Here is a 14,944-nt window from a genome sequence, read left to right as displayed (position 1 = left end):
TACCCTTAAAGACGCAAGTAACATATTAAGACTCCGGGAACGTCGTGGCATACCTGGCATGGTTACGCGGCACACCGGTTGCGAAGCACTAGTCTAGAATTCTACCGCAGCGTTGAAACAATTATAAAGCAAGGCACAATATTTTGGTTAGGGTGTCGGTTAGTGTTTGGGTGAGGGTGGATCAATTAAGTTTTATTATTTAATAATATTGCTCTAGGAACCTGATTCCCAAACAATAAACCTATCTATCTATCTATCTACCCAAACCCAAACGCTAATCCGCACCAAAACCCAAATAACGTTTGTTGTGGTAGTATTCTAGACCAGGGCCAAATTACTTCCTAATATACATGCATTATTTCACAAGGTTATATTATTACCAGGAAAAAATCAACTTTCTGCAACAATCAGGGAGTCGAACCGGAACCAAACCGGAATTTTATGAACCGGTTTTGGTCCAAATTTTTCCGAACCGTAACCAAACCTGAACCGTTTTTTGTAAGATTGGAGCTGAACCGGAACTGAACCGAATATTTTGAAAGAACATGAACCTTACCAAACCCGAACCTGTGAACAAAAGCGGTTCACTCCAGCATGACGTCACCTTTATTTCACAGATTTTATTTTTTTATTTTTGAGATATTTTAATAACGAGCTGCTTGTTTTGCGTCTCATATTGCATCCGAACCGGAACTTTATAAACCGGTTTTGAAAATAAGTTTAGTTGAACCAGAGCTGAACCGAAAAACCAAAACCGGAACTGAACTGGATTCCGAAAAAATCCTTAAACCCGATCCGAACCTGAACCGGAAAAGTCAAACGTTTCGACTCTCTGCTTTAAATACAGAAACATTTTGCCGCATATAAAATGTTGAAACGTGACAACAACCTTGAATAAAACAGCCAATTATTATGTTAGAAGTTAACAATGGGCGGGAAACTTCTACAGTTTGCAGTACGAAACTTCCCCTTTAGGCTTAAATGTTACATACAGTATTACAGTGCTGTTTTTCACTATTTATATGTAAACTGTTTATAAAATTTTACGGAAAATACTTTTACGTAACGCCCTCCAAATGAGACAAAGACCCAAAGCCCCCTTGCAACTCGCAAACGCCCACAAGGGGCGGTACCACCCACGTTGGGAACCTCTGCTTTAAAAGAAATGTTCGCACAGAGACTGACGCTCCTAGAGCACGGACCAAAATGAGCTAAAAAGTTAGTTATGCACAAGCGGCAGGCGAAAGTGCAGTGAGTGCATTGAGAAGGCCTAACTGTTTAAGCTTAAGAGGAGTTAATCAGCTTAAAGGAGAAGACTTATGGAATTTAATGGAAGAGGTTGATTTTCCTCTGAAAAAAATAATAGGAATTGCGGAAATGAAAGGGACTCTAGTAGACGTCATAGAAGACTACTGAATGTGTCATACATTCGGAATGTTCGTCTTTACGAGTCCGATATTATAAATGTGGGAATTGCTTGGGTACCAATTCCACTCCCAAATGAAGCTATTGAAAGCCGGATTGAAGAACAGTTTGGAGAAGTCAAAAAAATGACACACAGAAAAGACAAAGAAGCTTTGTTAACGGGAATGCGGATTGCAACAATGAACAAAGCGGATTTAGAAACGAATCCAATACCAAGTTATATACCAATGAACGGTTATGAATTTTATGTTACCTACCACGGACAAAAGATTACCTGCAAGTATTGTGGCGAAACTGGCCACAAACAAGCTGATTGCGCAAAGCGAAAAGCAGATTACCCACAGCTTCTCAGTAAGGCAAACCAATCAGCAACTCAACCGCCGATAATTGCGCCAGGCCAGATTACCAGCTCATCAACGCCTCTGCGCTCAAAAGCTGGTGACAAAACTGCAGCGCAAACGCTTGAGAATAGAAACGACTCACTGCCCGGGGTTGATGCAATATCTGCTGATAACTAAAAACATCACGAAAGCGACTCCGCAACAGTCCACCTTTTCTCCCTGACAGTAAATCAAGAAGCATGAATGAAGTTACCGTCTCACTGGATTGTCCAAATTGTCACACGGACAGTCTTCTGGATCCCCAACGCCGACATTTTTACTGCTGCAAATGCAAACAAGAATACAGGGTTACCAACGCATGCTGTGATGACACCGTCATGTGGAGGGTATTCGAAATCCCCGCAAACGAAAGCCAATCTTTAACTTTCTTAGAGAAAAAAACTTTAATATTGTCCTTTTGCAGGAAACGCACTCCTCATTGAGGGAAGAAAAATTATGGGAAATGGAGTGGGGATTTAAAATATTATGGGCACATGGCTCTACTCGCAGTAAAGGGGTTGCCATTCTATTGACAAAAAATACCTCGATGTCGATTAAGGAGCTATAAATAGACCCCGAAGGGCGGTATCTGGTTGCCTCGTTAACGGTTGAAGGCAAAGAGTTTAAATTGTGCAACGTGTACGCCCCGAACAACGACGATCCTATGTTTTTTGATCGACTATTTGCGAAACTAGCATCTATTGACAACTCGGAGTTAATTTTGGGGTGTGATTTTAATACAATTTTGCAGGGTAACTTAGATGAAAACCAGGGTCCCTCTCATTCTAACCGAAACTCTCGTGCCAGAGTTCTATCGCACATGCAATCCTACAAGTTATGCGATGCGTTTCGTTATTTGCACCCTACGGCCCGCCAATACTCAAGGTTTCAGGTCAACCCCATGACCGCCACGCGCATTGATTTCTTTTTAATATCGGAGTCATTATTAAATTGCCTAAGTTCCGCAGACATCACACCAGGCATTCAATCAGATCATAAAATAGTAACCCTTTCGATGACAGTCTCGAGTTCTCCTCGTGGCAAAGGATACTCGAAGCTAAATACGAATCTATTGCTTAACAACGAATACATAAAAAACACGAGGCGCACAATACGTGATTATGTGGCCAGCAATCCTAAACATGATGTGAATCCACACATTCGGTGGGATGCTGTTAAAGCAGTAATACGTGGGGAGTCCATTAAACACAGCGCCAAAGTAAAACGAGCAGGCCGCAGTCAACAGCAATATCTAGAACGGGCGAAAGAAGGCATTGAACGGAAATTAACGCTGACAAATCAAGCCAGCACGGCTCAAAGCGATAAACTGGCCAATTTCAAACTGGAGTTAGATAACTTGATTGAAACGCGTACACAAGGTGCAATTATTGGAAGCAGAGCGCGCTGGGCAGAGAAGGTTGAACAAACCACAAAGTACTTTCTAAACCTAGAGAAACGCCACATCCAAAAAAAATCAATCAACCGCCTAAAAGTGGGTGATCTAATCCAAACAGATCCAAAGAATATTCTGAAAGAACTGGCCAATTTTTCGGAAAGTCTATACAAACGATGCGATTGTAAATATACTAAGACACAAATTAACGTACACTTATGGACACTAAATCTGCCGCGGCTAGACGCAATACAGAAAGAATCGTCCGATCGCCCAATCACCCTTGAGGAAATTCTAGCGGCAATTACCACTATGCCGAGAAATAAGTCCCCGGGCCTTGATGGATTGCCTGTAGAATTTTATCAGACTTTTTGGCATGAGATAAAAACCTTGATTTACTATGTTTGGATGTATACTGGAAGAAACCGGTAAATTTAGTCAAAGCCAAGCGCAAGGTGTGGTAACGTTGATCCCAAGCCACATAAAGACCCTTCGCTGACAATTAATCACCGCCCTATCTCTTTACTTAATGTGGACTATAAAATTATGTCAAAAGTTATAAACAACAGAATTAAAGCCAATATCGAGTTCCTAATCAGTCGAGACCAAAATGGGTTTATGAAGGGTAGATATATTGGGGATAATCTCCGCCTGCTCTTTGATATTATCGATTCCTCCGATTTTTATAAAATTCCGGGTTCCATACTTTCTTTGGACATTTACAAAGCGTTTGACACCTGTAAAATAACCAACAACAACTTTATGTCGCGTGAGTTTAAAATCGAAAGAGGTGTCAGGCAAGGCGACCCATTATCTCCGACGCTTTTTTTGCTATGTATCGAATGTCTAGCAACGGCGTTGCGAAAAGACGAATTTGTAGGACTAAAACTGAATGACGACGAATTTAAAGTATCTCTACCCGCTGATGATACGTTAATCTTTTTAAGAGGCGAACAAACTGATTTTGAACGAATATTTGTTGTGCTAGATAAATTTGGAGACATGTCCGGATGTAAAATTAATATGCAAAAATCGCTTGCATTCCACGTAGGAGCCAATGGTTGTTCGACAGAAAACCTTACGCGAACAAAGGCCTCGAGTGGCCAAGTACTTAGGTATTGAACCATGCGTGTTGATTACAAGTCTCATTAAACTAATGTGCCTCAATCAATCAACCTCGCTATTGCTTCAATAAGCATTGCTGTTGTCTGATTACAAATCCACACAGTTTGTGTTGGCTATTATGGGCAAACCGGCAAATGCTGGCAAGCACAACCACTCACTGTATTGACTAGACAAGACTGGATATATATATTGATATAAGTTTCGCATATACAAGTTGAAAGTTTGCATGAAAGAGAGAAGGCGACACGAGAAAGCGGAAATGATTTATAACCCGAAGCATTTTTGGCAGCCGGGAACTGCAACAATAACGCGTTCACACAGGTGAAATACTTTTATCTATAACGGAAATATGTGTCACGATATAACATTATTCATGTGTGAAACAGCCGAATGCTTTGTTCTCAGTGTGACAGCGAGTGTTTGGTAAAAGGCGTGAAAAGTGGCAAATCATAAAATATTTGATAAATACACAATACAATAAATTCCAAATTATCCACTAATTATTAATTATGACGCTACAGTATAAAAATTCCTCTAAAAAAACAAAGGAACTGTTTAGTGTTTACGCTTAACTTTGGTGAAGTTATAAATAAAATTAATGCAGTTTTAAATACTTGGTTCTTTCGGGGGCTAACTCTTCTGGGACGAATTTGTATACAAAAAAGCTTAGTAATTCCCACACTAATTTAGTGTTCTTCCGGTCAACTTGCCCGAATCATGTTTGCGTAAAGTTAAAACGAAATTAATTCAGTTTATATGGGGATCTAGATGGGAGAGAGTTAAGCGTACGAAAATATGCGCAAATACTGAACACGGAGGAGCAAATATGTTGGATTGAGCTCTAAGTTAATATTTAAATTTTTTGCTATGATTCTAATGGTATCGTTTTCGTTTTGGTTGCACACCACTCCCACAGCGCTGTACAAACTCTTTTTTTGCCAACTTTAACATTAAAACTGCTAAGACAAATTTGCGAATCTTCTGTTATCTAATTTTGTTTACTTTGTTGAGCACTTTAGTCTCTTTGAGTGTCATTGCATGTTTTCATATCATCGAAGGTATAACGGCCCTATTTAATTATAATTTTTCTAACTTATAGATACGGTAAACGATAAAAATCATCCCCCGTTTGAACTATTTTTTATCCCTATTTTGTATAATTGGATAACAGGCTAGCAACAGGGGGACCAAATGTTTTGCAAAAAGCCTCCTGATTTTACAGTTTAGCGCCAATTCAACCAATTAAATCCTTTTTTTTCTCGCTTCGCGCGACCGACAACAAACTTCACTATTTTCAAGTTGTCTCAGTGGTATATTACAACGGGTGCCGCTGCTGAAAAAAGTTGTGGATATGGCACGTATTTCTCAAACGTAACAATTCTATTTTCGTTTTACTTGCAGGCAAAAAAGTGTCCTCTTTTTGGGTGCTAAAAATATGGTAGCCCTAGTATAATTACAACAATTTGGCCTAGTATAATTACAACAAATCTACATCTACACACTGAGACTTTGTTTTGTGCTTTTGTTGCTTTATATTTCTGAACTCGAGAAATTGTAGATTTGCAATGGTAAAACTTAGCTTGAGCTGATCTTAACAAAAATCGAAACAATTTAAGTCATTTCGTGCTGTTATATATAGACGAGATAGTATTATCATATCATGAGACAAGGGTGAATGAAATCTGGAGATAGATGCAAGTGTGAACGAAACTAAAAAAGTTTAAGAAGCACTGTTCTAACAGACAAAGAGTTCGAATGCTGGCTGCGAGGAGACTTATCTGCCACATCGAGGCAATGTTCTAAACTAATACCTTTACGCACTATTAGAAAAGCAATATCAGACTGTAGGAAGTATATGACCATAAGACAATTGCAAACACTTGAGGTCCGTCCACTATGGGTAAACAAAAACGTTCGACTCAAGACAGAAACGTTTTATTTAAAGCCACTTATCAATGCGGGAGTTATTGACCACAATGATCTTCTAAACGACTCGGGACACTATATGACCTATGATCAACTGGCAGTTAAGTACAAATTCCACCCAAACAATATAGATTTTAAAACCTTTATTAAAATGATTGCTGCTCTCCCAACCGAGTGGGACCACTCCACGGTAGGCTCCCCAGCCGATACTAAGCTAATCACTACTTTAAGGGAAATATTTCAGGTACATAACTCATCAAAAGATTTATACAATGAGATAAAAACATACACTACTGATCGTCCGCATAAAGAACAAATAGCAAGTGGGAACGGGATTTAAATCTTGTACCGTACCGAACACAACTCCTTGGGACAGGTTATATAAAAACACTTGTAAAGCCACAATTGAAACTAAATTGCGATCCTTTCAAATTAAACTTAATCTTCGTGCGATTGTGACCAATGATGCGCTATTCTCGTTTGATATAACTGAAACCAATTGAAACAATTTCTCATGTGTTTTTCTATTGCGAACATGTTGCAAAGTTTTGGGAAGATGTCACTGCTTGGATTTCATCAAAACTTTAAATATCCCTTCAAACCATTCCAGTAACTGTTCTGTTTGGTACTGTAAATGAGAATGACTTGCTAAACTGTTTACTGATTTGCGCTCGCTTTGTGATTTATCGTTGTAAATACGCCAAAACTTTGCCTTCTTTGATGATGTTTAAGAACATGGTAAAAACAGTGAAAAAATCAGAATACCACATTGCGCTAGGAAATAAAAATCTTGGTGCTTTTCGAGTTAAATGGGCCAGTCTTTAAACGTATACCTGTCGCTTCTTCTTAAGTGCTATCCATCTTTTATCTCTCGTGCGTCTTTTTCTCCCGCCGTGTAACTTACTATAAAAGAAATGTTCGCACTTTTTTATTTCGAAATTTTTTTCTCTGCACGAAGCACAGTTAAGTTTGCAATATGTAGTTTTCCTTATTTGTGAAATAGCAATGAAAGGGTTTGTGTATTAAAACCGTGAGCCTTAACCGATATAAAATAGATAACTTAAGAACTTGCAATGAACCGCTGAGAGACTATACTGTAGGCCTACCTGTAATGCATAAGTAAGCGCACCAGCTTATTTGATTACTGTATAACACATAATGAAAATGAATAATATGCACTATTTTCAACCGCACATTTATCCGCACGACGTTTGTAGGCTACATTTTAACAGTACCGGTACCGGTAATACGCCTTTCAAAAATACGCAGTAGGGTCCTAAAAAAGTGTCACGCTACTTGTAATAACCTTATCTGTCCTGTCAAGTCAACTTTGTAAAAGAAAAACGGTATGAATTAGGACTAGTAGGTCATTAAACAACAATTACTCCAAAGCGTAGGCTACATCTTCCACAACAGGTTTAACGGAAAATATGATGTTTTTCCTATTATGCATCAGACCGTGACGACTGCCGAAAGTGGAATGCATTGCTCAAAGGCAAAAAGAGCCAGGCAAAAGTAGGAGTTTGTCCTCACTCATGGTTAATCTCGTTGCTAAAACCAAGCTTGCCTGTTTAAGGCGGGACAGTCCCGAACTTTAGGGTTTTGTCGTCCAACCAAAATGTCCCGCTTTTTAGTCAGCCAGCATTTTCCATTAATTACACGGAGTGACGGATATAAGTTTGTTGTGATTGGTCAGTTTTGCCAACTTAATGAAGAATGTTGCATACCCACCGATGATCTCATGGGAGAACCGTAGTGTTAACTGATATTTCCTTGCGTTAAATGGGGTAACACTAATTTACGGAATGATGAATGGTCGGAACGCTCACAGTATTATTATTAAATATAATAACACTTGACCCAAACGCTAACCCCCACCCTAACTCAAATATTGGGCGCTCTTTCACTATTGTACGTAGAAATTAATAAAAGAAAAAATTTCTTGAAATGCCGCATACCACAACACATATTGTTTGGGTTAGGGTGCGGGTTAGCGTTTGGTTGAGGGTGGGTCAAGTTATTATTAATAATAAACATAATATTACTTGACCCACCCTCACCGAAACGCTAACCCTAACCCAAACAATATGCGTTGTGGTATGCGCATTATTATTATTTTTTTTTTGCATAACTTTTCACGTACAATAGTGAAAGAGCGCCAAATATTGTGCGTTGGTTTAATAATTGTTTTAACGAGGTAACACTTAAATTAGTGAGCGTTCCCACCATTCCGACCATTCATCATTCCGTAAATTAGTATTACCCGTTAAATGCAAAGCGATTATATCTCTTTGGTTAAATGTGAATGTAATTGTTACATCACTACAGCGTGTAGTTGACTAGTTGGTTCAGCTACCGAGTTGATCGCTTGTGCATTACCTTATTGACCTAGTTGTTCAGTGTAACTGTAAGTATGACTACAAAAGTGCAGGTTCAGGTAACTGTTTGGAAGCGTCCCGATTTTAAGCCGAAAATTATGGTAACCCAGCTTAAAACGAGGGCGCTAGTCTAGAATCCCACCACAGTTGTTAAATCAACGCATACTATTTGAGTTTGGGTGTGGGGTGGAAGTATTATTATATTCATTATTTAATAATATCGCATAACCCACACTCACCCACACTGATGTGGTAGGATTCTGTGCCAGGGCCAAAACGAGTATTAAAGTCAAAGTCAGACTACAAAGTAATGTATATATATATATATATATAGATGATATCATGATTGCAGACTTCGAATAAATAATTTTTTGTTTTGTTTTATGGTACTGTTTTTATTTTATATGATTGAAATCCCGAATTTAAAAAAAACATGTAGCTGAAATTTAAAACTGATATATTTTGCACTTTGGCTGATTAACAGTTCCAGAACCAATACAGCGTATACCAGGAAATTGTACGAGGCGCGCAGTGTCAAATGTTTATTTTAAAAATAATCGGACAACATTTTCGACCAGGGGTTTGTATTGCTAACTTCATTTAGGCTAGGGTGCGAGTTTGATTTTGGGTGGATCAAGTATTATTTTTATATTCATTCTTTCATATTTATTTCTTACTTGCAATTGTAATTTAAAAAAATATATATTAAAGGATTCAAGACAAGGGCCAGTATTATTTTATATTTATTCTCCCATATTTATTTCTTCCTTACAGTAACATTTTTGACAACTTGTTTCGTTACTGTAAAAACAGTAGTAGACCAGCCCTGAAATGAATGAAATATACCTCGAAAAGAAGCATTGTTTATAAATAAAACAGTGTTATTTTTGATGAACTTTGCAACAATCAATTTTCCATGGTGTTCTATAATTAAAGAAAAAATGCATAAAAGACCCATTCCTAAAATAAAGCCTTATATATGTAGGCAAATCTTCCAAGTAAACCTATAAAACACAGCAAAATAGGAAATCTATCTTCATGCAATATTGTCAGTCAAATACATTTCTGGGTTGTATTTTGACACTACTATTGTTACAAAGTTTAGTCAAAACTGGACTAACATCTACACTTTTTAAATGGAAAACTGGTGGGTATTTTATATAGCAATATTGTATGTTTCCCATGCCTTTTCGCATTATTTATTTCGATTGCCACATTTGCAGGCCCTTGGGGTGAATGTATGGATACTCGTTGTGGACCTGGGGGATCTCAGCTAAGATCAGTGTTTTGTGAAAATCAAGCATTATATTACAAAACAAGACAATACAACTGTAATACAAAGAAACCTCATGACAAAAGAGAGTGTTTTAAGGTTAGTGGATTCACTTATGTATAAAAAAATGTAATTACTCTGCATTTACCCTTAGTTTGATTTACACCTAGGAAAAACAAACTTACTTTCTTAAATAAACTTACTTTTCTTAAATGAATATTGAATAATTACCTTTTAGTTACTTGTATATATTTGCTACAGGTGTGTGATGAGCATCAAAATACTTTCAACTGGGTGGCAAGCTCATGGCAGGATTGTAACATACCTAATTCAGTTATGCTTGTGCCCTGTGGAGAATCTGACGAAAAATATGGAGTCAAGACACGCTTTGTTTTTTGTGCCAATAAAACAAATCCCACAGCTCCTGTTGAAGAATATATATGTGCTCGGTATGCAGTTTCTCAAGAAAACTATTTATATAAAATACCTTTATTCGAGTATTAAAATATTTTCTGTAGATTTCATTCCAAGCCACTTGTACAGATATCTTGTACGATGCCTTGTCCTTTAAACTGTGTCACTGGAGAATTTTCAAATTGGTCAAAATGCAGTAAGACATGTGGGAATGGATCACAAACAAGGGTAATTCGAACCTCGTCAGAATGTAATTTTCTTTTAATAACTTCCTGCTTGAAAATTAATTGTTATAGCAACAATTTCCGTTTGGCTTGTATCTACAGAGTTGCCTCAAAAGTCTTCAAATCTTTACAATCTTTGAGTTAATTTCGGTATTGAAATGTGTTTCAAAAACCCTGTTTTAAATCTTTAAATAGTCTTCAAATTTATTTTATATGTAGCTTGAAGTATGTGTGTTTAAAAAAACTTTTTATATAATATTTTTATGTTTTGTTTTTAAAATATATTAAAAAAGTGTTGAGCTATCTAATTTTAGATCTTTGAAATGCTATGAATTTTCTTTAAGAAGTAGTCTTAATGTCATTGGATTTTTACACAAAACTGTTTGGCAAGTGGCAACCATGATCTACTTATCTTGAATATTAAGCAAGATAAATTTATACAATCATTAAAAATATTTATATTTCATTGTGGTTTTCAGATTAGACATGTTCTTCGGAAGCCACAGTTTGGTGGAGATATATGCCCTTCATTGGTGGAATCCAAACCCTGTATAGATTTGCCAAGATGTCAGTCAACTCTTTCTGCTAAACTGACTCACCAACTGAAATTTACAGAGTGGTCGGTTTGCAAAAAAGCTAAAGCAAAAGTATTTAATTTTAATAATTTATTTTATAATTATTGCATGAAAATAGTAAATCTATGGCCCACTAAGTAAACTACTCTGACAATAGGGTCGCATCCAGGATTTTTATTTGGGCAAATAGAGATTTTTTAGAATGACGTCACTAGGGGTGATCAAACTTAGAATCCCTCAATATTCTAGAATAATAGGTTTCAAACCTAGAATGCTGAATCTTAGTATATTTTTTAATATTTCTTATTTTCTTTTTTTGTGGATTATTCATAATATGTATACTTTAGTGACAAAACAGCAATTAATTGCAATGTTTTTATAACAGTGGTTTTCAACCTTTTTTATACCGTGACCCATTTTGACAACCCAACGTAACTAATGACCCCCTTACAAAAAATTTGTTAAAAACAAGCAAAAAATAGTACTCATTATCCCTCGGTAAACATGATTCTGTATGAAATAAGATATTTAAATGTTCTTATTTCATGTGAAATAGCAATAAAAAAATCATATTTTATTATTTTTGTCAAGCAAATGTTATCTTGCTCTTAACAGTCGTTTTTGAAATTTCCTTAGGCTAGGCTACCGTAGCAGTGCTTCTCAACCAGGTGTATTGTACACCCCAGGGTGTACCACTTTATAAAAGCGTACTGGGGTGTAAAGATACCACAATGTAATAAGCCTATGATCTGATATTACAAAAATAAACAGGTTTATTATGACCAGGCTGATTGGAGTGTGCAATACATGGCACAACATGTATTTAAGTGTTTATAACTTGTAAGATACTATAGTTTATTTGTGACATCATGCCCAAATATTTCTCGTCATAATAATCGTTATTGTGATGTATTAATTAGTTCTTTGTCACAACCTTATTTTTTTTTTGCAGTACAGTAAACAAATGTTTAGATTGTGATTTCGGTATTTAATGAGTCTGAGAATAAACATAATAATAGTCTATCTCGCAACTTGCTTCCCGGCTGCTCACCGTTGGAAAATTCAACTTTTATACAAATGTTTAACATTTACTAATATATCAATACAGTTATTTTTTTGGTAATTAATTGGCATTCTTTTAATAGTGATTGGTATTTAATTGTTGTCTTCGCGACCCCCAGAGAAAAGGCACTGTTTTATGTAACTATTTTTTTACTATTTTCTGTAGCTGAAGCCATTTTCAAAAAATAGGAATAATAAATGGAGTCGGCATGATCGATTAAACATAAATCATCACTTGATTGGTTTAAGAAGACGCCTGGTACAATGCTTAAACAGTGATGGATACTTAATAGGAACCAGGTTTGAATATATACTTAAATGCAGTACTTATTAACCGGGACATCCCCTGAATCAAGCTATTCTTAGGGGTGCAACATCTTGATTTTTTTTATACTGACATAAATGATCCAATGTTTCACTTGCTTTTATTGCATATTTTTTGTGTTTTTAAGAAGGTTGAATTACAGTTACAACATGAAAAGAATCTGCCATTCTAGTAATTTTTTTCCCAGGTTTGCCAGTTGTTAACTATAATGCATGCCGGTTTGGGCTTTTGTATCTTTTTTGCATGGTTCAACATTATTGTTAAAACCTCTTTTCAGGTAAATTATCCAGCTATAATTAAGGGTTAGAGTGCTGGGGCCAACTATTTATGTCTTGAGCTTTAGCTAGTTTTAAAAAGTTTGTTGAGCTGGAGCTATTTCTATTATTTTTGTTGTGTCGGAGCTGTGGCCTTTTTTATTATTTTAGTGTATCCGGAGCTTGGGCCATGTTTATTAGTATTTTAACCGGTAGCTTTTAGAATTTGTAGAGCTGAACCTATACAATTTCGGTTTTTAGCAGCAATGTTAGATACTCTATAGCAGGGGTCGGCAACCTACGGCCCGCGGACGGATCCGGCCCGCCAATGTAATTCATCCGGCCCGCCGCCTCTTTGACAAACTAAGCCTGAGTCTATTTAAAATACTTTTTGACTATTTTAACTACGTAAGTGCGAAAAACTTCCGCGCTTCGCGCTAATAGACCTTCTACATCCAGTTTGTTTACGTTTTGCTGCTGTCTTTTGAAGTTTTGAACTAGATCAGCGCTTCTTTACCGTTGCGCCATTTTTTGTGCGGCCCGCAAAGACCTTTCTGGGGTTGGTTTTGGCCCGCGACTAGAAAAAGTTGCCGACCCCTGCTCTATAGCAAGCTTTTTGAGGTATCCAATAGAAAACCTTGGCATTGTTTTTACAGAAATTTAACTAACATATTTACAGCAAATGTCCTTGTAGCTATTTTACAGCAAGGATACTTTAAAGTTTACATTTTACCCTTATTTTGATGGTCCGTATCCTGTTTTTACTTCAACCAACCATAAGCAAACATTTAAAACCCAACTCAACTGCCTGATGAAAAAAATATGTAGAGAGGTTAAATAAATGAAATACACAAATTGCAATTTTGTGCAAGGTATAGGATGACTTAAAAGCAAGCACACCATATATGATCATGTGTATGTTAAAGTCATTACAAAAAATAAAATATTGTGGTTGAGCTTATGCCTTTCTGGTAATTGGTTGACGACCAACCGGTTAAAACACTTGATTGTCTGAATATATACTTCACATGTCGAAATTCTAAATGTTTTATGCTGTGCATTTCTAATTAAATTGTATAACAGTTCTTTTAGACATATCTGCATATTTTTTTCTACCACAGTATGCAGTATAACCATGAGCTGTAATTTCTAAACGGTTGACTGGTGTTTAGGTTTTTAAAATGACAATTCATACAACTATTCTTACTCTCCATAAATGGAAGGTTTTGCTATTTTAATGTTTTTAATATATTTTTCATTTCAGTTTCATTATTGAGCAAACATGTGCTGTTTCTCAAAGATGTACAGTCTCTCTGTGGACTGAGTGGACTACATGTAAATCAAACTGTGGCAATAATGGAACTCAAATACGCACCCGGAAAATTAAGCGTCTTCCATTCAGTACTAATTTGTCCTCATGTCCAGTTTTAAACGAAACTCGCTATTGTGTCACACCACCAGTTGATGTCACTTTTTGTAAAAGGTAATTAGTTCTGTTGTTTACATATAAAATGTTACTTTACATATTTGGGAAAATAAAATAACACACATATTTAGCCGAGACACATGTAATATATGTTTTTAAGTCTAAACTAAAAGAAAACAAAATATGCTCTGACCATTAAAACTTATGGGCGAATTTACATGTCAAGTTGTTTGTATAATATTATACAGTAGCTACATTATAGTTGTTTAAAAGTATGTTAAGTAAATGGCAAAATGCTACTATTTTAACTAAAATTAAGATATTTTGCAAATTACTTGTCTACTATTTCCATCTGCACAAAAAATGCTAGTAGTGATCCCAAGCTTTTTTTCCTGTGTTGTTTACAAAGTGTTGCAGACTGCAGTTAAGATAAATTCTGCATTTAGAATGTGCTATGTGTACAAATTTTGATGGTTGGTTGGCCCTTTTAAGTATAAACTAGAAAATTTTCTAATTGAGAAAGTGCTTGGCCTTTTAAAGTTAAATTATTTCTGGTCTACAATTAATGGTAAATAAAGCATTAATTAGGCTTTACACTTCATTATCAGCATAACCAGTGAAATGTAAACCTTGAATATTTCAAGTGAATAACTATGAAGGTCAACAGTCAATAAATGTTACCAGTACACCCAACTTTCATCAAGTAGAAAATGGTGTCAAAAGAGTAGCGTTGATTTAGCTGCAGCAAATAGGTATTTTTCTAC

General features: G+C 36.2%; 1 protein-coding gene across 3 annotated transcripts in view; it reads left to right on the top strand.

Annotated features, from left to right (window-relative positions):
• The first annotated feature begins 8,534 nt into the window (after positions 1 to 8,534).
• Positions 8,535 to 14,944, top strand: part of LOC146148580 (thrombospondin type-1 domain-containing protein 7A-like) — a 28,525-nt gene continuing 22,115 nt past the window's right edge. For 2 of the 3 annotated variants that reach the window (XM_083388553.1, XM_083388552.1), the window contains exons 1-7: positions 8,535 to 9,774; positions 9,851 to 9,999; positions 10,162 to 10,349; positions 10,419 to 10,542; positions 11,018 to 11,185; positions 12,342 to 12,475; positions 14,019 to 14,237. In XM_083388553.1, the coding sequence (XP_083244679.1) occupies positions 9,666 to 9,774; positions 9,851 to 9,999; positions 10,162 to 10,349; positions 10,419 to 10,542; positions 11,018 to 11,185; positions 12,342 to 12,475; positions 14,019 to 14,237 (1,091 nt within the window). In that variant the 5' untranslated portion in view covers positions 8,535 to 9,665. Of the gene's footprint in view, positions 9,775 to 9,850; positions 10,000 to 10,161; positions 10,350 to 10,418; positions 10,543 to 11,017; positions 11,186 to 12,341; positions 12,476 to 14,018; positions 14,238 to 14,944 lie in introns of those variants that run through there. The other variant, XM_083388554.1, reaches the window with a different exon arrangement.

This window comes from Ascidiella aspersa, chromosome 4 (assembly GCF_963924565.1).
Source record: "Ascidiella aspersa chromosome 4, kaAscAspe10.2, whole genome shotgun sequence".
NCBI classification, from domain to species: domain Eukaryota; kingdom Metazoa; phylum Chordata; class Ascidiacea; order Phlebobranchia; family Ascidiidae; genus Ascidiella; species Ascidiella aspersa.
The sequence above is the reverse complement of the archived record's forward strand: the minus strand, read 5'-3'. Positions and strand labels throughout refer to the sequence as shown.